The sequence below is a fragment of the Tubulanus polymorphus genome, chromosome 3, assembly GCF_964204645.1.
Source record: "Tubulanus polymorphus chromosome 3, tnTubPoly1.2, whole genome shotgun sequence".
Taxonomy (NCBI): Eukaryota; Metazoa; Nemertea; class Palaeonemertea; order Tubulaniformes; family Tubulanidae; genus Tubulanus; species Tubulanus polymorphus.
The window spans coordinates 26,152,283-26,174,726 of NC_134027.1; the positions used below are offsets into that span (position 1 = coordinate 26,152,283).

Sequence of the window (22,444 nt, forward strand, 5' to 3'; positions counted from 1 at the left end):
TTTGGGGATGACCAGGCGTCCCGATTTTTTATGTAAGAGCGCCCGATGTTGGGTCGAATACACGAAATTTTCTGCCCACACATTAAACTGCCAGAGATATAGCAATTTGGCGCCGTTTGCAGGATCGACCAAATCCGCTTCCGTAGGTGAAATACTAGTTCGGATGTATTGAACAAAATGACGATAAACGGCTCGAGGCAAGGCGGATTGTCTCACCAGAAATCCGAATTGCAAATCTCTAATATCGATACCAGAAGTACTGGTACATGTGGTACAATTACAAGCAGTGCACGATGAAGACGAGACCGCAGTCGAAGAGGTTGCTGGCAGTGGTGGCGACCCTTTCTCCAACCTCACCCGTTTCAAACTCTCTGCAGTGGTGGTCGGTATTTGTAGCTTTTCCTGGTGGGTATTCGTCTGTTGCGAGGTTTCTCTATTATTTTCATGGTCGGAGTATCCGTCATCTATGGTAGAGTCTGAATCTATAGGATCCAAAAGCGACGAAGCGCTTAGAAATGACGAAAACATTTTAACTGGTGTGGTAGTAGGCTGAGACCTAAGTGTACATTCAACTCAGTGTTTGTTGTATCTAAAGGTATCTTATTAGTTTTATTGATCTGATCACCACCTGCGCACGTCTTGCAGAAAAAAACATGCACCCGACTGAATTTGAATCTTTTCACTTTTAAACTCTGGAAATCATTAACCCAGACTGTATCGCCATGATAGTTGCAGGAATTTATACTATTTGTGAGAAATTAGGTCTGGCCGTGCCAAAATCTTTTTAATTGCGGCCGCACACGTGGGTTAGTCAAGCCGGTGCCCATGAAATGGATGCGCGCCCATAGGAATGATTTGGTTCCCTTTGAAGTGATGAAAAGTTTCTGATGTACTGTTATCTATAATTTTATGAGACTGAAATCCATTTTTCGTTATTTGAACAACGTTTTAATTATCTAGACGTTTCGGTCGCGTAGAATAAGAATCTTCATTTTGGTTTATTACCGCGGCACATCAACAAAATATTCATTGCTTTTATTACAGCGTCGTTAGCAAATTAACGATATTATCTTTTGATACAGCGTTGAATCAACAAATTAACGATATCGTATTCTGCTGTGCTGTTTTGGACGATTTTGGATCAGTTTCGGTGGTTTTAATATGTTCACATGCTTCAGTGTTTGTCTAAACTTATGTAAAAGAGGTCAAAGATAAACAGCTAAATGATATGATATGAGAGAATCAGTTTTTTACTCTCTGATTTTCATGGTAAGTGGTGTGTTTGCTTAAAACCTGTTTGAAATTGAATGAAATTCCTTCCTTTTTATCAATTTCTGTATTTTGTATCACAGGGGCTCATATATTTGAAGTATTGGGGGTGAATAGTAGCTTAGATCATCCAATATCCCCCTGCTCACGTACTTAACCTGTCCTTGGATATTTGGGATATTTGATTATTGTATTCACCCTACTATAACTTTGAATTCGAGCCCCTGCGATCTGTATGAATAATTTAGAGACGATCGTTCTATGCTTCAGTTGTATTGTATTTGTTGTGATCTTCACCGCGCTGTTTCGTTACAACAATGCGCCAGAGATAACTCTCGTTTAGTTCGAGACTTCGTACAAAATGTAAGTTTGGGCCCGTATTTCATTCGAACCTGTGGGCTAGGGATTGTGGGCTCGTAGGGGAGGTAAAAATCAGCCAGGCCTGATTTTATTGACTTGTCACGAAAGATTTGTGGTTAATTGGACTTAATTAGTTAATAGATGTTTTCAATATTTCAAACTTAATCATGTTAGTACTAATGTCTATTTCAATTAGACTTGAGAACATTCCTGGTGGCCTAGCTAGCTCATTTTTGGTAGTACATACCTGATAAAGGTCTAAGTATGACCAGAAAAGACAGGCAGTCGACCTTAAACATCGTTTTTTAATGTATTTGAAACTGTATTGAAGGATATCCAGAAAGTCTTTATTGTAAGGGGTCCATGAGAGAAAATAGACTCCATGATTTGAAAGTTTAACAATATGTCTCCATGCCTACCAACTGAAGTTTGGTATGTAGGCATGGAAACATATTGTTAAACTTTCAAATCATGGAGTCACTTCTCTTCATTTAACCCCTTTCAGTGAAGTCTTTTTGGATATCCTTCAAACGGTTTCAAATGGATTAAAAAATGATGATTTAGGTCGACTGCCTGTCCTGTCTGGTCCTACAAAGACCTTAATCAGGTATGTACTACCAAAAATGAGCGAGCTAGGCCACCCGGAATGCTCTCAAAACAGGTTGAAATAGACATTAGTAGAATAGCCTGTACACTCAGGGTCAGGGATGGAGCATCGAATATAAGAATGTAAAACACTACAAATTTAAAAGATTAACCAAAGGAAAATGAATTGCGTTAAGGTTAAGTTGAGAGATCTCTTTAAAACTAAGAGGTTAATTAAGGTTAAGTTGAGAGATCTCTTTAAAACTAAGAGGTTAATTAAGGTTAAGTTGAGAGATCTCTTTAAAACTAAGAGGTTAATTAAGGTTAAGTTGAGAGATCTCTTTAAAACTGGGCCCCGACGCTTAACGATTTTTGATTTCATTGATATTTGCGTTTTAGGAGTTGTCGTCGTTGTACGCTGATTATGGGGTGAGTATACCGTACTCGTGTCAGCTGTCCAGTGAACGAGACATGTACAACGATCAGGAGAATCATTTAAACGAGGAATCACCTTCACGCTGGACGTGTGAATACTGCGGAAAATCATTCTATGCACTTCATTATCTAGATTTACATTTCGACAACAGACACGCTGATAAAATCAGACAGGTTAGTGCAGCGCCCTTTAGAAATATTCACCATCAAGTGAAGTGTGAACGATCAGTTTTTGAAAGTGTGCTGATAAAATGTCTGGTGTTTGTAGTTCATTTTCAATTGATAATGTCTCGGGTGAAATTCTGAACATTTTTTGATTAATTTTTTGATTAAATTTTGATTAATTTACAATTGCAAATTGTATTCGATGTCTGTCTGAGATGGGTGCTGAGTCTAGATTGAGGAGGTGCAAGGCACAGGCTCAAGGGGACTAGGGGTACATGGTTCTGGCTGAGAGGGTGAAGAGTCCAGGCTGCACCCTGCTGTAACTGGTAGATGATTGATTGTTTCAGACATCCGATGTCACATGTTTAGCCGATTATTGTGATATTCTACGTTGCGATGTCCTCGGTGCGACGAAGCAACCCGAATATTGGACGATGGCTTTGTGTAAAGAGTCTAGATTAGTAAAACTAAAACATAAATGTCAGGTATATATCAAATACAATGTGTTACCGTTTTACCTAAGCCGGGTTTTGAATCGGATTATCGATCACCTTTATTCTATATGCATTTTATATTTAGGATTATCTAAAGTCATGTATTCCGGATAGTCTGAAAGGCACTGAAGAGTTGGATAAATTCAAGGGTATGTAATAAAACGTTTGCCAGTTTACGAGACAGATATTTCCGATCTAATCTGAAATAGTACCGGTAATCGAATGAATGTAGTTCGTCGTTATCTATGTTCTAGATGCATTGCACGCGAAGACTTGTGAATTTCTAACTTGTGAACGTTATTGGGAAATTGTACGTTCATCTGTAAGTATGAACTAGGAACGGGTAGAATAATTATTGAAATCTGGGTATGTACCGCTCAGTATAATAGAGTAGACTCTGCTTGCCTCAGATCTCGCTGAACCAATAGATTCTGTCCAAGGTACGCGAATTCAAGGGCAGTCGAAGCAGGAATGGGTCGGGATAATCGGACGCATTCGAATCTAGGGTAAATAGAGTTCTGCTACCATCAGGATTATGACCTATGAACTGATGAGACATCAGACTCAGCCATTGCACCTGCCTTGATTCCCCAGCCTCATGGAGCTTGTGATATGTAGCTGGGCGTCCTCAATTAAAGATTCGCTACAGCATCCCCAGGTACCACACATAAACGGTACCATTCTTTATAAGTGTGACATAGAGTATACTGTAACAAATCTTTGATTTTGTCACAAGTATATATATATATATAAATATAATTTATTTTTCATCATTATGTCATGCAAGATACAATATAGGAGTTAAACATAGTTTTTACAGACATAAGATGAGGGACACAGTGCGAGTCTAGGGCTGTACTTATAATTACTAAGGCACTGTGCCCACGTGCATTATGTGCAAGGTGCGATACAAATAGATATATATGTTACTTTATAATATATGAATATCGTCCCTGTTGTCCGATTTTTTTTTTCGATTTACGAAACGACTGTTTGAATATTTTTCAGGATACTCATAATGCTAAGATACCGTATATCATAGCCGGTATTTTCATGGTGTTCGCGACGATTCTCTACTACGTGGCTGCATATACACATTTCTAGTAAGTCGATTCGAATTCGGACTATATTTTCTAAGTAATGGTAACGCGTATGGTTGTTCAACTGTACCGGTATTATGTGTTACAGTACTGATGAACCAGTATTGGAAACGCTCGGTATTTCTGACGGTAGACGTCGCGTCCGCAGTCGCGCGGATTCAGGTAATGGAATCCTATACGCTCCGTGCGTACAGCGCCAACGAACATCGTTTGATTACGATGATTATTCGTCGTATGATTATGATGATGAGGGTGATTACGATGGACAATACGATTGAAGGTGAAATAATGCATGTTGTATTAAGGCTAAAAAAAATTGATACCTTGTTTCTCCGCTCTGCTGAGCTTAAATGTTGACCCGGCCGGCCGCCTATCTACCCTATACATTACTTTTTTTAAAATCGTGATCAAATTTACCATAACAGACCCGGCCACTATAGAAATGAACTGTTTATAAATTCTATCATATTTTACAAAAATGACCCGGCCGCTGCGGAGAAACAAGGTATCATTTTTGTTTAGCCTAAACATTCTTCAGTTGAAACCTGGGCTACTGGTATAACGCACCATCATGTTCATCTCAAATGGCCAAAATTCTTAATTATTTTAATTACTTAATCGTTGATGGTAAGCTTTTATGATCGGATAGGCTCATCATACCAACGTGGTTTGTGAAAATATCCGATCGTGAAACTAAACCACAGACACGTTACTGGCTAATTTTCAATCAACAATTTGAGCTTGATTCTGTCATTGCTCCTGAATACAAAAATCCCCTACAGCCATATACAGGAGATATAAGATTGACCTTTGATGTTTGGTATAGTTTTCATTGATAATCGGTGGTGAATTTCGGACGTAAGTTGGTTCGATTCAGATCAGAATGTCGATCGGAATTTTGAAGTACCGATTATCGAGTCACCACTAACGCAGCTGATGGATCCTCCATTGCCACAGTAACATTGCCAGTACCCGGTAACATGAGGGATCTTTGGCTGAAATGACAAGCAAATGATTCGATTTGACTTGTACTTGTAACAAGATTTCACTGTCGAATAATATACTCGTTTCATGTCGTATTCAATGTTTGTATTTAGTGAATAAATGTTGTGTCGACCCTCATTTATCACTGCATGATTAAATGACATCAATTAAATGAAAGGGTAACCCAGTTTAGTTAGTTACCGAATCGTTAGTGGTAAGCTTTTATAATCGGATGTGGTTTGTGAAAATATCCGATCCTGAAACTAAACCACAGACAGGTCAGTGACTAAACCCAGTTCAGATTTGACTCTGTGTTTTCTCATTAAAAATGAACTGATTTTAACTCCAAGTTCCAACGCACAATTCTGGAACTGTGAATAAACGTCTTATATCCTTGAAAAACTCATCTCCATCTATCTATTTCAGCAACTTTACTGTCATCTAGATCACGTTATCTATTACTATTTGATGGATGAATATAATTCTGATTTCGATGTTTAATTGTTTATTTTGTAGCATTGAAACGCTATTTGATTCGACGTATAATGGTAGTGCAGACACGAGGTTTAGTCGAGTTGATCATAGCGCGAGCAACACGAGGCAAATACGTAGACGCAAGATGTAAAAGTCATGGAACAATAGTCATGTATTTTCTGAAGGAATCGTTTTAGAATCCATTCAATTTACAATATGTAAATATGTACAGATTTATTTCGATGTTTGATTGTAGGATAAATGCGTACATTGTTTTGTTTTTGTGTATTTTTGTAATAAACTTATTGACAAATAATCAAACTCTGAATCTATGAATCTATGAAGTTGGACTTTTTGAGGAGGGATGAGAATTGAATTTATCTCTGAGAAACCACGCACACGAGTTGGGCTGTCTGAGGATGGCACATGGGTTAGGCTGTCTGAGGACCGCACACGGGTTGAGCTGTCTGAGGATCGCACACGGGTTGGGCTGTCTGAGGATCGCACACGAGTTGGGCTATCTGAGGGTCGCACACGGGTTGGGCTGGCTAAGGATCGCACACGAGTTGGGCTGTCTGAGGATCGCACACGAGTTGAGCTGTCTGAGGATCGCACACGAGTTGGGCTGTCTGAGGATCGCACACGAGTTGAGCTGTCTAAGGATCGCACACGAGTTGGGCTGTCTGAGGATCGCACACGAGTTGGGCTGTCTAAGGATCGCACACGAGTTGGTCTGTTTGAGCTTGGAGCTCCAAGAGGAGATACGGTGCTGATGATAAAATTGAAGATATGAGTATAAATAACTGTGGATTATCCAATTATCTGTGATATTCCAAGTCAAATTCCGTCCTCCCCCTTCGCATCTTTAAGATTCTTTCGCACACGCGTGCGCGTATATAACCTGCAGGGCCGATCTAGAACGAGTTTTAAGTCCGGATCCCTGCATATTTGTGTCACTCATCCTCTCATCTTATCGGTTCTTTCAAAGATCCCCTACCGAGAGGTGTAACCACGCTTGCGGACTCGGCGTGGCGCTGCCTTATCCGAGGAACACCCTTCCTCTACTTTTGTACACTTCCATCTTTACCGGATGATTTCAATAACAATGCTCATGACGTGAATGATAGCCAGTTGAAATGATTCAATATATATGGTGATCAGTGCGCGCAGGTGAAAGTATAATTCATATCCATATCAGGACTCGTCAGTTGATCTTCTATAGCCTCTCTCAGCCAGTACGATGAACTTCAAAAAGTTACTCATTTCTATTTTAGGTAAGTAGATGTGCTATGAATATTTATCGTGGCGTTATAACGTTATTACCATAAGAACATTTCTTTTTCAACAAAATGCACTATGTAGAATAATTTTTCGCGCATTCATATAAAAAGGCATAGTCGAGTGTATACAGAAAAAGCAATATATAGCCTAACAGGGGCGGATGGGACTCAAGAGTCCAGATTCCTTCACATTTAGGTTGTTCTTTTTTTTGTCAAGACAAAAGATCGTTAAAAACCTACAAATTTGGCGCTCATCCTTTTAGAAATTGCACATTTTGGACGTGATTCTGCAAAAATATCTAACAACGAGGGTGGAACCCCTTGAATAGCCTGGCCTGAAATGACGAACTAGACGCCCTGCTTTATTAGAAAAATTCCTTAGTAATTTCGTCTTTTTGATCTTGATTATTTTACATTATCAACTAAGTAAGCCTATCAAACTAGTATTTCTGGTCGAGAATCCTAAACAAAAAAGATCACATTTTTCCCGATATTTTTGAAGAAAGAAAACTGTTGTTAAGATAAGTTTTCGCGTTTTGTAACACGCATGAATTCCACGCGTGACAGTCAAACTCGGTTTTAAAGTTACAATCTGATTAAGTCGTCACGCATCACTGAAATCGTCTTGGATAAATACGTCTTCAGTAAAATGTCATCCCAACTGTGTACGTCGACTAATGCGGGTTTCGCTGTAACATTTAGATATTTCTTGTTTTTGGATGTAAAAGGGTTTGACGGTAGTAAACCATGATGCCGAATTGAACAAATGTACAATGAATGTGAGGGTATTTTCGGGGTTTTGTTTTACCGCTAACAGAATTGATCACTGAGAATGAATTTCAAAATGGCGGTCAGTGACACTTCCGCCGGAAATAGATGATCCGTTGTTAATTGCTCACGTGTTTACTTATCGATCGATATGGAAACGGTCGACCCATTAGTGTTTCTGATCTTGTTTAGAAGTTGTGAAAGGATAATAAACGTGCAGTCGATTAAAGGAATACAAGGTGATAAACGATCTATTTCATTCTAAGATCTATATTTAATGCTGTCGCCTGGCAAAAGCGGATGTCAATTTCGCTTCTATCTGCCGGAAATGCGACTCCTAGTTTGCAGTCCATACATTCAATTCACGTTAAGCTTTGTTATGCCAAGTTTTCAAATATTTTTAAATTCAGGGTCGTGCCTCTTAATTTTTCCTTTTTTTTTTCAGAGAAACCCGAAAAAGGGCAGGGGCCGGTTGCTCAAAGGTTGTTTAAGTCTTAAACAGTCGTTAAATTGCTAAACGAGTCGTTAAAAATTAAACAGTCGTTATTTCCGGTTGCTCAAAGATTTAACGGTCGGTTAAATCACTTAAACGACGGTTATAGTTAAACGGTCCAAGGTAGGTTGTTTACCTCACCTAACGACTCGTTAGGGATTTTAACCTGTCGTTAGTCTTAACGACTGGTTAAAATTAAACAACCTTTGAGCAACCGGCCCCAGTTCTATAACAATGATATTTGCAAAAAGGGTACTTTATTTCTGGGGGAGGCAACTGCCCCCTTCTGAATGCGGCCCTGACTATAATTTGAAACTTTGTTTAAATGCTTTTGCTAGTGACTGCTAAACGTATTGTATTTTCAGTTACTTGTTTTACCACAGACTCCGGTTGTGCTGTCGATGAAAATGATATCCTGGCGTGTTGGCCAATGTCATCTACTCTTCGATTTCAAGACATATCTTTCAGTAAATGTGATGGATATATGGCCATCGGTACTAAACCTTCTTTCACCACCGGTCCATCTGGTCAACCCTACACCGCATATACATATAAGACACAACAGATAGTCTTTCCGACAGGACTTCATCCAAATATGGATCTGACTGATCTACCTTACACAATTATGTTGAACTTACGAATGGATTCATATGTAGCCCGAACCCTCTTCACCTGGAAACTCTCAAGTCAATCAGGTTTGTCGCTGAATATAGTTGGCGATAGACTCATTTTGTCTTATACCGCGGATAGCGACGGACGGCTACATACGGTGTATTCGCAATCGATTCTGAGTCCTGAGGTTTGGTATACGGTAACAATCATGAACAAAAATACTGTTTCCAAAGTGTATTTAATCATCACTGGTCCAACTCTGTCGTACTCGAGCAGTGCTGGCCTTCAGTCATCGATGAGAATACGTGGGGACATCACTTTCCTACCAGGCCAGTCATCGTCACCGTTCATACAGATCAGTTGTATTACGATTATGAAAATAGCAGATATTTCATTAATTACATCGAACAAAGTTTGTCATCAGTCGTTATTTCGTAAGTATCCGTCGACCTATTCATTTCTATCCGAATACTAAATAATATTCGAGCCCGATTATCAAATATATATGTGGTCGCCGTGACCCAGTAGGGGGTCTATGAAAAGTCGATGCCTAAATGACATTTGAAATGGTAATTTTCAAAAAATTAATCCTGGTAAAATATTCCTTTCATTTCCTAATGGTTGCCGATTTTATTATGTTTGCTCAACACTCACATGCGTCCATATCAGACCTTGGAGTGGACTCAGTTAAGAGTACAACAGCGCACGGGCGCTCTCGTCGCAGTTTTCCCGTGCCCCAACGAAACAACGACGAAATATCTATATTTTCTTGGAAATCGTTCTTTTAGATGCCCAGAAGGCCCTACTACACTGAATTTCTAAGTTTTCCACACCCCGCATTGCCTTCGCACCCATGGCCCTCGTTCTACGCGCGGATATGTGTCCATTCTATGCCCTTTTAATTTCTTTGCGCTCCTGCCCCTGGATTAGCCCCTGTTAACCTGACTATCGCTATTTTTCGTTTAACCTTTAGTCAAATAGATTGAGACTGGGCCATTTCAATATATAATGTAGCATCTACGTATAAAGAGTCATTCCATCTACATATAAAACCTGGAATATATATACAGACCATTGGTAATGTTATTCGTATATTTATTCAGCAAAGACCACTGCCAGCAGTAGCATCCCCAGCAGTACTAGCAGCAGCAGCAGCAGCCCCAGCAGTACTAGCAGCAGCACCTCCAACAGCCCCAGCAAAGCCTCCAGCAGCCCCAGCAGTACTAGCAGCAGCAGCAGCGGTACTAGCAGTAGCAGCACCAGTACCAGCAGCGGGCCAAGCAGCACCATCAGTATTGGGCACATCACCATCATCCCGCCACCAAAATTGATACATCAAGGCATCAAATACATCAAATACAAAAAAGGATGTGTGGTTAAATCGAATATTATCGAAACCAAACAGGGACTCAGTCGAATAGCGTGTGGTTCCACTTGTGCTCGAAGCGCCACCTGTCGATCATTTAGTTATTCATCAACCGCTTCAATTTGTCATCTATCCGATGTTAAAGATCTTTCTTACTCAATTGATGCTGCTCGTAATGTTTATAGTACATACATAGAACAATAGAATATAATCATACTGTGTGCCGTGTTGAAGAAATTGCACCTCCGTTTATGTATTTTGAAAAGATTGCATCTCTTGCGTGCACCAATGAGGCTGAGCAGCTATCAGTTATAATCTAAAATGAATTGATCGTTTTTTTATTTCGATGAATCTAAAAATGTCAAACTCTAGATACGAATCAGGCTCCGACGATTAAAGAATGTAAAACATATACGATTCTTGATTTAGCCCGCATAAATTCACGATCCAGTGTTACAGTTCCGAGAACTCAGTGAAAATAGATTGAAACTGATTGAATTGAACTAATCTTAACTGAGATTTACTACCAACTCACAACTGTGGAACTCAGACTTACAAAACTGTTGAACTGAATCCTGGGTTCGAATGGGTATTTATCGATTTCTGATAATTTTGTAAAATGAAATAAATTCTTATCTATGAAATACGTAACTGTTGTTTTCTCTAGAGAGAATCCCACAATTATAACGAAAAAGTCCGAAAATGTAACTTCGAGATAGTAGTTTATTTCAACGTTTCGACGATATCCTAATAGTCATCTTCAGGAATAATGAGATACTACAAAGATTAATTAATTATTTCACGTTGTCTCTGGATTGTATATATATATATATATATATCTCATAATTTTTGTAGTATCTCATAGTATCAATCCCAGTTGACTTTCACACACGGACACGAACATGTACTGTATTATTTCTGAATATTTCAGTTATAACAATATTGTATGCCTTCCTACGGAATGAATTTGAAGGTTGAAATTTGATATTTAATGAATACATCCCCGATGTGTTGTCGAGTGTGCAGACCAACAGCTGCAATGTCGCAGCACGTGTACGTCCCGCGCGGATATCCATGCAACTAAATAATAGAACCAATTCACGAATAGTACCACTGGTGAACAGCTTAACGAGCATGAAACGTTTAGAATGAATGCAACAAAAAGTCATTCAGTCGCCGTTCAGGCGGCAATGGATTGGTCAAGCGTTCGGACGTATTAGTAAGTGACAAGTAAGTGTCCAGTTCCACAGTTGTGAGTAAAAGTTTGAGTCGAAGTCAACCGGGATTGATAATAAACTAACTGAGAATTTCAACTCTTAACTCACGACTGTGGAACCGGAATCCAGAACTAAATGATAGCATTGCCATAAACTACAATATAAAAAATTCTGAAACATGTTCATGCATTACATATACAATCATTGATATTCCTGTGTTGGGGATTTTTCCAAATGTTTTAAACCTCTTTTTAGACATGAAATTCTCGCATGAACGAAAAATAATCACGGTATTCATTTATGTAGGTATCAAAGAAAGTCGTTGATAAAAATGTTCGCGAGCCAAACTTCGCTTCTGACTCCCGGTGATTCGGCCAATTATGATTCTACTAATATTGCAGACTCAGCCCCACTATCGGTAAGAATTCATCCGACCCGTAAACCACAAGGGGCATTCTATTCACTAAGTCAGGATCCAGTCGCACGGGCTGAGTTCAAGTTAGCTCACTCGTTCAAATTTCAACTACTGAGTCTAAAAACATAGACTCTAAAACCGTTTCAGAGTCCACGGGTAAATCTGTGCAACTGGTATCCTACCATAATCATCTTACGATTTTTCAAATCGGGTAACTCAAAGTATGCACCCGATATTTTAGCAAAGCGAATAGATGAGAGATAGTCCGTCGTTCGATTCTATTTTACAGAATGAAAATGAATTACAAGAAGATAAAGATGGTAAAGTTGAACCTGTTTCGTTAATGAGAATATTCGGTCCAACATTTAATCTATCACACGCGATATTAGGCGCTGGAATATTAGGTTAGTCAGCGCGAAAAAACAAGAAAGGTTTCAACGAATTTAATTCAATTGCAACACGATAATGCATTGAATATACGTTTCATTTGTAGGAGTGCCATATGCGGTTAAACTATGCGGATTAGGATTAGGCGTGTCAATGGTAATCATAATCTCCCTGATAACAGGTAATATAATACCCGATGCGAAACGATAACTAATAATCATTAATCTATCAGACATATAAATAAAAGAAGTCGATTAATTCTCAAATGATTTAAAAAACTATACCATTTCACAGCTGTTATTTATTACGTGTATTTCATATCATTTTTTACAGACTACTCACTCCATATTCTCGTGAAATCGGGGATTACCTGTGGTAAATATACATATCAGGTAAGAAACGCAAAATATAATCAACGAAAAGACAGTTTACAGGAGTAGGAGTTTTAGGGGGTCCCGAGACCCCTGCCCTATCATTGAAGTGACCCTTTTCGTCAGGAAAGAGATCGTAAAAAATCTGCAAATTTGGCACTATAATGTAACGGCTGTATTTCTTTAAGGCTTGGATAGTATGACCCGCTTGCGGCCTGGGGTGGCTGCTTTTTACCAAATGAATTCTCTCTCCATCTGGACTCCGGCCTCACAATTTTCCCAGATGCGCCCTTGGTTTATAGCGACTATTCCTTCTCAGCGATATGATGACTTTGATGCGAAATATCTCGTAGGATGTGATGAATGAAGCGTTCGGCAAACCGGGCTACGTTTTGGCGAATATTCTACTGTTTTTGCTACCGTTTATAATGATGATCAGTTATAACATATTCGTCGGCGACGGTTTCACTAAAGTGGCCTTTATGTTAGGCGGAGGTATGTAACGCGTAAAAAATTCAAACTGTTTTATCTTTTGAACTGTGCACTGGCCTCCATTGTCAAACTCGAACTTTTATGTTAATCTAATGTAATGGAGTAAAATGAATACATTAAAATGCATATGAAATTTACCTTCAAATTATATCTATTTGCACTCCATTGAACTGGTTGGGGATTTCGTACCTACTTTGTGAAGAACTATTAGGATTTTACCTATCATGGATTTTACTTAGGGACATTTTACCGAGGGGATTATTACGTTGGGGAATTCTATCGACGTAGGGGATTTTTTACTGCTAACCGAGGTCATCACGCCTATATTAGAACACATCAGTAGCTTTTATTTGGGTTAATGAATTATGAATGATTAGGGGAAATGATGATTATTTAGTATCTGATGGATAGATATTTTCTGTGTAATTATGTATTGTTTCAGACAAAATTAGACATTCAATATGGGGTCGTAGAGAGTTGTATATCGTATTGGCTAATATTGCTGTAATGATACCCATATCACTCTACAAGAACGTCATCAAACTAGAAAAGGTATGAGTGTAGCGCATATGTCCTCGTACTCGTTTTTCAAAGATGGCTCGAATTTTTTCTGTTAATCCATTAGATTCTTCCACACAGCCGTTATCAAGTGATAAAAAAGATGCATACTAAATCTCAGGGCTTGTGGTATTTTAGAACGGCACTATGACCTAAAAAGGGGGAGCGTTCTCACCCCTCGACCCCCTTTGGGGGCGCTTATGATGTGTTTCGATTTGCGTAATCTTTGTATGTGTCTATTTGAAGAAGGCTATATGATATTTTGTTGTCTATGATGTAGTATGCTGCCGTTGCTATTGTCATCGTGTTGATGTTGTGCGCTTTGATCATTTATGGCGCTGTCCAATTCGGAGATGCAGTGTACGTATAAGGCGTCTTAAAATTTGAAGAAAGAATATTTCTATTTATTTCTCGCGTAGGAATTGATGAATATCCTATTATCTATTGCAGGAAATATCACGGTAAATCTATCGATTCTTTGGACATATCAGCACTAAGCGGTGTGGCTATGATTAGTTTATGTAAGTTGAATGACATTTCAAATTTTTAATCTTTATGATGATATATATTCTAGGAAAGCGTTGGAATCATGCTAATTGTGCCATCGGTTTTGGGCACATGTATACGATATATTTAATGGAATGCTTTTAAGCGTCAGCTGTCGAGTGTTTGTGATGTATAAGATATATATAGGTACAATGGCAGTTGCATTTTTAAATATCCCAGTACGGAAGCATCTGTATTCATTGCCAGTCAACAGAAAATCGAAGCCTATACGTATAACAACTTCTAATCCGAATGACAATATCTTTTTTATCTATTCCAATGATGGTTCAGCTCGTACACGAGTTCGGTCTTTATTTCAGCTTTGGAATGCCACCATAATGCATTTTTCATATGGAATTCTATTTCGGAAGAGCCTAAAACCAGAGAACGACTGTGGCCGATTGTTCGTCATATCGGGTTCTTTCTGGCGTTTTCCACGATTCTTATTGTCGGGACAGCAGGATCTGTCACATTCAGACAGTTAGTGCAGGGTATGTATGTATCCCCATTCCTCAGTTTCGCGTGAAAGACCAACGCTTCCAGTTACCCTGGTCCCGAACCCGGTATCCAGTGATTGCTATTTTTGAAAAAAAGAAAACGTTAAAATAACGTTGTTATACATTGATAACTACTCCGAATTATTTGGGTACTGTGCGAGTCGATGTGCACTACGTCATCAATATTGGCGTCTCTGATCATTATAACAATTACAATTATGAATTTTGGCGTTTATTTTTCATAATTGAATAAATTTCATGACAATTATTTTCTATGAACTTTCGTGCCTTTTTAATGAAGAATTTGTGAGTGGTTATGCGCTATGCGTCATCAAAATTTGGGCTAGACTGGTTGCCGGTTAATTGTATACAATTCTCAATCCCGTAACCGTTGACAGTTTGTATTCATTGGCATTGTCAACCACATATTCAATCAATATGCATAAAATCATATACCTATTTTTTCCAAGGCGTCAATGAACTTTCAAGTATTTTCCAGTTTTTGATCGTTATATGCAAATGGTAGTTTAACTTGAGATTCCAAACAGTTGGGATAATATTCATTTTACCCCACTAGGCTCAATTATTAATGGTTTACCCTAAAACTCTATTATTTCACGCATTTCTCGTTTTAACAGGAAATTTATTCATGAATTTCTGTGCAGATGATATTTTCGCGAACGTCGTATCGACCCTGTATCTGATAAATATCATGTTCATCTATCCGTTCGAGTTATTCGTAGTTCGACAGGTATGTTTCCACATTTTCTACTCCATGATGTATATATACTCCATCAGGTCCATACTCCAGGTGGGAATCCAAGAGTATCAACCGTATTGTCCGATAGGTCTAGAGCCCTTCGAAATAAAGTTGACTCTGAATAGACTCCAGGAACCGGTTCCACCGTTGTTAGTTTAACTCTGAATTCAGGACCCAGTTCCGCAGTTGTGAGTTAGGGTTAACTCTGAGTTCAAGTTAGTTCATTTTCAACGAGTTAACTCTGAGTCAAATCTTGACTCAAAACTGAGGAACTGGGTCCCGTAGCTCTCTTAATTAGTCCCGATTAATTCAAATGTTAGACGCCTTTTACTGGGCTTCAAGTTCGCTAGGATACACAGAATGTTTTTTAAGCGCTCTCAGTACTGACCATTGATCCGCCCATTCTCGTCATGAATTCTGAGAGAGATTTCCTGCCACACGTCATCTCATCACATATTCATGTCGTAAAATTCTGGCAGTATTTACGCTCCGAGTCCGTCGGAGAATAATACCTATTAAAAGTGAATACCGGCGACGTGTGAAGGAAACACTGTTAGCCTATCCATGATTAGTGACTTGTAGTAAGGCAGCCAGTTGGTAAGTCGAACTACTGTCACCACAAACAGCGGTTAGCTGCGCCCGGTGACCCAGCAGTTTTGGACCAAGACGGAAAGAAATTGAAAATATTAAGATAGTTTTATCATTTACGGAAGGATTCGGTTAATTCGGATTTTTCGATCCAGATTTTCAATTAAATTCGTATGGAATATTTGGTCTGTTTTACCTAAACAGTACCATTTTACCATCTAAACTATTATTCATAATTCGGATTTGACTTAATTCGAAGTAATCCGAGCGAGTTCTGCTGTACATGTATTGATTCAGAGTTTGATTATTTTTCTGCAGGTGGTCGACATGTTGTTGTTCGGTAATAGCGGAAAACTCACTTTATTACGACACGTTCTAGAAACGATAGCAATAAGCTTGTTGTGTTTGGTATTTTCGTTAACCACCGAGTGTATATCAGTTATATTAGAATTCAACGTAAGTTAAAAATGCTTTTCCACTCAAAGATGCTATCTAATTTAGCAGGGGGAAGCGTCCGGGGCAAACTTTGACCGAAGCGCTAAGAAATGAAAAGGTCATACTGAAAAAGAGCGAGTTAAAATGATTTCAATGTTTCAACTTCATTTTGTAGGTTTTCTTTATAAATCCATGAAAATCGAGATGTTCTGAATATCACTAATTCGATGATTTTGTTGTTAATTTTTGCAGGGTGTATTTGTGACAACGCCCATCGCTTTCATAATGCCGACGCTGTGCTATCTCGTTCTGCATAAACCGATTCTACAGACATCCAACGTTCTTTGTATACTGCTGCTGGTGTTCGGCGTTATTACGTTCCTTCTCGGAATTGTACAACTTATTTTCCGACTCATAAAGTCGCCTCATACCATCCTACATTGTATCAAAGCCAATGATATGCCGTATTGTAGTCATCTATGGATGAATAATACTTACAGATCTCAGATGCTCAGATGAATTAAGTATTTTAGTCGAGCCGTACCTGGTTGTGATATGTGTTCCCTAATGTATTTATTTTGTTGATCACTTCTTGCCAGTGTAGATACTAAATTTGGATAAATCTAGCTCATCATGTTATAAGTCTATGTTACAACAGATACTAGCCATCATCTCATCGAGATCTCATCTGAGATGATTGCTCGTATAGGTTTAAGCAAATAGCCAATAATTATTAAATATTGTATAAATAATTTTTGAAATAAAAGCATTTATCATTCCTTACGTACGTTGTTCGATGGTATTTTTTTTGCTTTAGATGCAGAAGCCAAATTCATCTTCTTGAGACAAAGGAGAGTACTGCGGCGTTCACCCGAGGGCGGTATTAAATACGGTACTAAGAGTTCATCGTACGGTTAGGTTATTCGAAGCCTATTTGCGGCTTATTCAGTACCGTACTGAAATACGCTGCTTATTAAGCGCGAAAAGTGATTCCGCGCCGAAGACCCGATTTCAGTACGGTACTGAGCTGGCCGCGTACTTTCTGAGGAATATATTCGCGACGGTTTTAGTTTAAAATACAATCCTTGTGATAAGACCCACGTAGAATATAATTTTAATGATCTAACGGGATTAATTAGTCATTTTAAAGTAGTTTCCTGAAAGTTTGCGCAATAAAATTGAATTTGAATTTGCATTTGTATCTTACCGATTAGCTTTCCGTTTTTCTACAAATTTTGCTCTCCCAAACTCAGAATACGTTCATTTGATGAATAAATTCTGGTTATGAACAAAATATAAGATGTTGTGCTTCGATTGATGTATCGTTTGTTGGATTTAGACGCTGAAATCACCACGAGCTCTTCACTTGAAGTTGAAAGGTAGAGGATTTTTGCTGCCATAGCAATTGCCGTACATGTTATTTTGGGGGTCTCCGGCGCATTATATCGCGATCTTGATCGGTGAAACGTTATCAAATGGCCTTCAAGTAGACATATTTAGAAAATATAGGATGTTTTGAACAATTTAAAACAGATTTAATCGAAATCCTTTGGATATTTTAGGAGTTACAGCAGTTTTAAATCGAAGTGTCTGTGTGTAGGAGTTTCCACGCTTTTCTATTTATAGTACCAGGGATACTGGTAGTTAGTTACCTAATCGTTGGTGGTAAGCTTTTTCTAATCGGATGGGCTTATACCAACGTTAGGGATGACAAGGACCAAAACACGGTTGAAAAAAGTAACACTTCAAAAATATACTTTCTATTCACTTCAGTCCACAATTAATGGCTTAATTCACAAACTAACACAGGGACCTTTCGAAATAATCCAATTTTATGTACGTTTCGAGTGATTAATCAGCATTATTTTGAGAAATTAATTAATTTCTCCACAAATTTCGCCATTGGCCGCCATTTCTCTGTATTGCACATGTGGCATGATAAGACAAGGGGACCTACAAGGATTTATATAAAACTTTCAAGACGAAACGACAATTTTTATTTTTGATGGTTTTCCAACTTTTATTTCAAGTCTTCGTGTTTTCCATAATAAATAATGAAATAATAAATTTCTGGTAAAAGAAAAATGTGAATAAGTGTTGATTTTTTAATTTTTTTAAATTTCGTCGTTTCGCTTTGTTAGTTTGTGCTGTTGTCCTGGCCTCAGTCCACAGGTGCCAGCACCTCCAGTAATTTTCAAAATGGCAGCTGTTGACTGGACGGAAATTTACTCTCACTTTACGGCCGATTTGCACATGGATTAAGATCGTCAGGTGAGGTGTTATAGGTATCAGACAAACTACGAATCTGTTGTGCGTCGATTACAACAAAAATGAGACAGATATCTTAAGAGACAATGAAATGCCAGGCAAATTACTCGTCAGTCAAATTGGCTGACGAAGATTTCATATAAAAATGACCTTCCCATTCCTGACTGTGGTTTGTGAAAATATCCGATCGTGAAACTAAACCACAGTCAGGTTACTGACTAGGATACTGGATGATCTAAGCTACAGTTCACCCCCAAACTTCAAATACGAGGCCCCCTGTGGATCACACCTTGTCATTCCACAGTTATTACAAGAGGTACTTAATTCTATCATCTTGTATTTCCCGCAACAATTGTTGGGTGGAGATTGCACCGGATAGTCTTCAGAAAAAAAGATCCAAACAAATGAAATCCAGGAGCCAGTTTTATATAGATTGGTATTTAACCAGGGGTATCTCGATTGAAAATGGATTCAGTTAGCGAATTTAAGGTGATACCAGTTTATACAACCGAGCGCTGGATGGATAACTTCCGGAATGAATAGCTTCTGATTTAACGTGCTTAAAACATGTCTAGACTGCGAGGAGCATCGGAAAATAAACACGTATCGGGAGGGAACACCGAGGAAGTAAACACACAAATATAGGTTGAGTTGATTCAGATAGTGAAATATTTCATCCATTTTCATCAACGTTCATGATGATTACAGAAGTGTGGTTCAGATAGTGATGGTAGTAAACAATAGACCTACACATCCCAAATGTAAACGATAGCTCGTAAAAAACTATGGTGATAAATCGTCTAGTCTGGTGTTCCTGGTACTGATTCAGTTAGCTGTATACTACTGATCAGTGGTATGCGGTACTGGTGCGTGAGTAGGGGTTTAAAATGGTATAGACCGATCTGAAGCCGATCTTATAGTTGTACAATACGTCTAGACACGAAAAGAAAGTGAGTGTTTTAGATTTTCATTTATTGAATATCATTTTCAACGACAAAATTATCAGTCGCTTGCTTGTCATTCTTATCTGGGCTTGTTTTGGGCTAGTCAGTGACCTGACTGTGGTTTAGTTTCACGATCGGATATTTTCACAAACCACATATATGCACATTGGTATAAGCCCATCCGATTATAAAAAGCTTACCACCAACGATTAGGTAACTAACTAGAGTAGAACGATAACCACACTCAAACGTGGTGAACGGATAATAAGATAAAATCCCACTATTTACAGATTAAAAGTATTTAAAAACAAGAATTTATTTATTAAATCTAAAATATTTAAAAGACACGACGTTTCGATCTCACCCTAGAGATCATCGTCAGGTGGGCCGACGTATCATACATGCTATCTCAGTATATAAATCGCGGTCGAATAAATCTATCCACTCGTGTAGAAATGTTTTGCAAAGATCACGTTTTGTATAGGAATAATTTCCCCGTGAGTACAAATATACGCAGTGATGAAACAAACACCTTGAGACTCTGATCAGAACCCACGCACGCATTCAGAATCATTCACGTCTCCACTGTCATGACTATCTAACTTCCTAGTATCTCCCGCACATACGTTGCTTGTGGGGGACCGGATTGGGACCGGAAAAACCGATCCGAGATAATGTTTTCTAGGATCAAGGTACATACGTAAATCAGAAATGATTTCCTTTTTTTGCCCGCGGGTTAGCGAAAAGTTTGCCGCCCCGAATCAGCAAGGTTTACAGCTTAAGCTCTTTAAGTTTCATTTATAATTATACTCACTATTGTTGTTTATAATCACCCCTTAGTTTGCTTCCCTTTAATCTATTTTAGCGTGTAACTGTTTCTACGTTAATTTTCCTTTAGTTTGTATCATCTCTGATTACTTGAATTAGTCTCTTTGTCTCTGGATTGTATATATATATCTCATAATTTCTGTAGTATCTGATTATTCCCGAAGATGACTATTAGGATATAGTCGAAACGTTGAAATAAACTCGAAGTTTCATTTTCGGACTTTTTATTATCATTGTGGGATTCTCTCCTCATCCTTATATATGATATTCTTGCAGGTTTTATTCGTGGACACACCCTTCCGGCAGTATGACGCAGCTACTGATCAAACGTCGCCGGATCGCTTGTCATATTTGTCATGTTCTCAGCGTTATCACGGCTACCGGGCTAACGATATCCGACATATCTCTGTTTCCAGACGTTGTCAAACGCGTGATCCGTATATCAGGAATCGTCATCGGTATATTCAGTATTCTCATAAGCCTCGTCGATTTAATCGTTCAGTGCGCGCAGTTGTTTGCGGAAAAAATTCAAACTATTCGCATTTTTTATTTCGGTATCGAGTCTATCGCGGAAACAGTTATATTCCTATACGTTGCTATAAACTTATCGATGGACACTTATAGTAAAGTAAAATGGCCACTTTACAGCCATCGGACTAGAATTGTAATGATCAATTTGTGGTGCCCGACAATTTTGTTAGTTCTATCAATACTGAAACTGTATTGCGCGTTCTCGACGCGTCGGATCGAGAGGAATATGGTGTATGAAGTCTCGCGCAATAGAAACACCAGGTCCAGGCCTACATCACGAGTCGGGCATGAAATACAATCCGCGTCTGATGCGACCGGGATGGAAGTTTTGAACCACCGGGAAAACCCGACATCTACATCACCTGAGACAACGTCATCTCCGACTGTCCAACCACCCCCGTTAGGTCAACCGTATCAGACCGGTCAACAACCTCCAACAGGTCAACCACCCCCGTCTTATAACGAAGTTATGGGTGTGACATAGCGTGGAGTAGTTATGCGCAGGGGAGGGGCGGACCCCTGCCTTCCAATTGCGGTTGTCCTTTTTAAAATCAAACATCGTCAAAACCTGTATAAATTTCACACTCATCATTTTTGAAATTGCATATTTTCGGATGGATATCTTCAAAAATATCTAATAACGCGGGCGGGGCCTGATCGTTCTGAGCCTATTGAAATAGGGCTGCTTAATCTGAAAATCCTTTCTTCTGGACCCCAGCTAATCAAATTTGCCTAGATCCACCCCTGTGTTGTGGCACCACTGGTTGAATGAGCACGGTGGTGGTGGTGGGTGTAATTAAGAGATTAATAAACCATTTTACAGTTGCTAGCCGCCATTTTGTTAGGGTACTTTTGTCCCGTATTGTTGGGTCATTTTTAGGACTGCTTAATCTTTTTTCTGGACCCCAGCGAATCAAATTTGCCCAGATCCACCCCTGTGTTGTGGTACCACTGGTTGAGTGTGCACGGTGGTGGTGGTGGGGGTAGTAATTAAGAGATTAATTAACAATAGGCTAATTAAGCTGGTGGTAAAGCCACGACAATGGTTACTGGACCGTTGGAATCAGATCAATTACACCACGCTTTTTATTGTCCTAATCTTGATTAATCCCCTTCGAGGTATCATCCCTATCATTTACACCGATTGCTGTGTTCACTGAACCGTTAGGGGTTTAGGGGTGACATCGTGATCACTCAACCATGGGGGTACCGCACCACATCT

The 22,444-nt window shown here is 38.9% G+C and overlaps 2 protein-coding genes across 4 annotated transcripts; both read left to right on the top strand.

Moving 5' to 3' along the window:
• The first annotated feature begins 1,114 nt into the window (after positions 1-1,114).
• LOC141902600 (uncharacterized) lies at positions 1,115-6,064 on the top strand. 2 transcript variants are annotated; one of them, XM_074790409.1, is made up of 9 exons: positions 1,115-1,269; positions 1,540-1,632; positions 2,614-2,823; positions 3,162-3,299; positions 3,394-3,457; positions 3,563-3,630; positions 4,317-4,411; positions 4,497-4,688; positions 5,909-6,036. In XM_074790409.1, exons 1-8 carry the CDS (start codon positions 1,234-1,236, stop codon positions 4,684-4,686), a joined length of 894 nt encoding a protein of 297 aa, XP_074646510.1. In that variant the 5' UTR covers positions 1,115-1,233; the 3' UTR covers positions 4,687-4,688; positions 5,909-6,036. The 2 variants fall into 2 exon arrangements, with proteins under 2 accessions (XP_074646510.1, XP_074646511.1); XM_074790410.1 differs by lacking the exon at positions 4,497-4,688 and having other exon boundaries at positions 5,909-6,064.
• Positions 6,065-11,479: 5,415 nt separating this feature from the next.
• Positions 11,480-17,329, top strand: LOC141902549 (putative sodium-coupled neutral amino acid transporter 11). 2 transcript variants are annotated; one of them, XM_074790327.1, is made up of 13 exons: positions 11,480-11,604; positions 11,909-12,020; positions 12,307-12,421; positions 12,511-12,585; positions 12,738-12,796; positions 13,129-13,270; positions 13,710-13,819; positions 14,106-14,185; positions 14,276-14,346; positions 14,692-14,862; positions 15,507-15,619; positions 16,535-16,672; positions 16,904-17,329. In XM_074790327.1, the coding sequence occupies exons 2-13, from the start codon at positions 11,934-11,936 to the stop codon at positions 17,168-17,170; spliced, it is 1,428 nt and encodes a 475-aa protein (XP_074646428.1). In that variant the 5' UTR covers positions 11,480-11,604; positions 11,909-11,933; the 3' UTR covers positions 17,171-17,329. The 2 variants fall into 2 exon arrangements, with proteins under 2 accessions (XP_074646428.1, XP_074646430.1); XM_074790329.1 differs by lacking the exon at positions 13,129-13,270 and having other exon boundaries at positions 12,738-12,779.
• Positions 17,330-22,444: the final 5,115 nt, after the last annotated feature.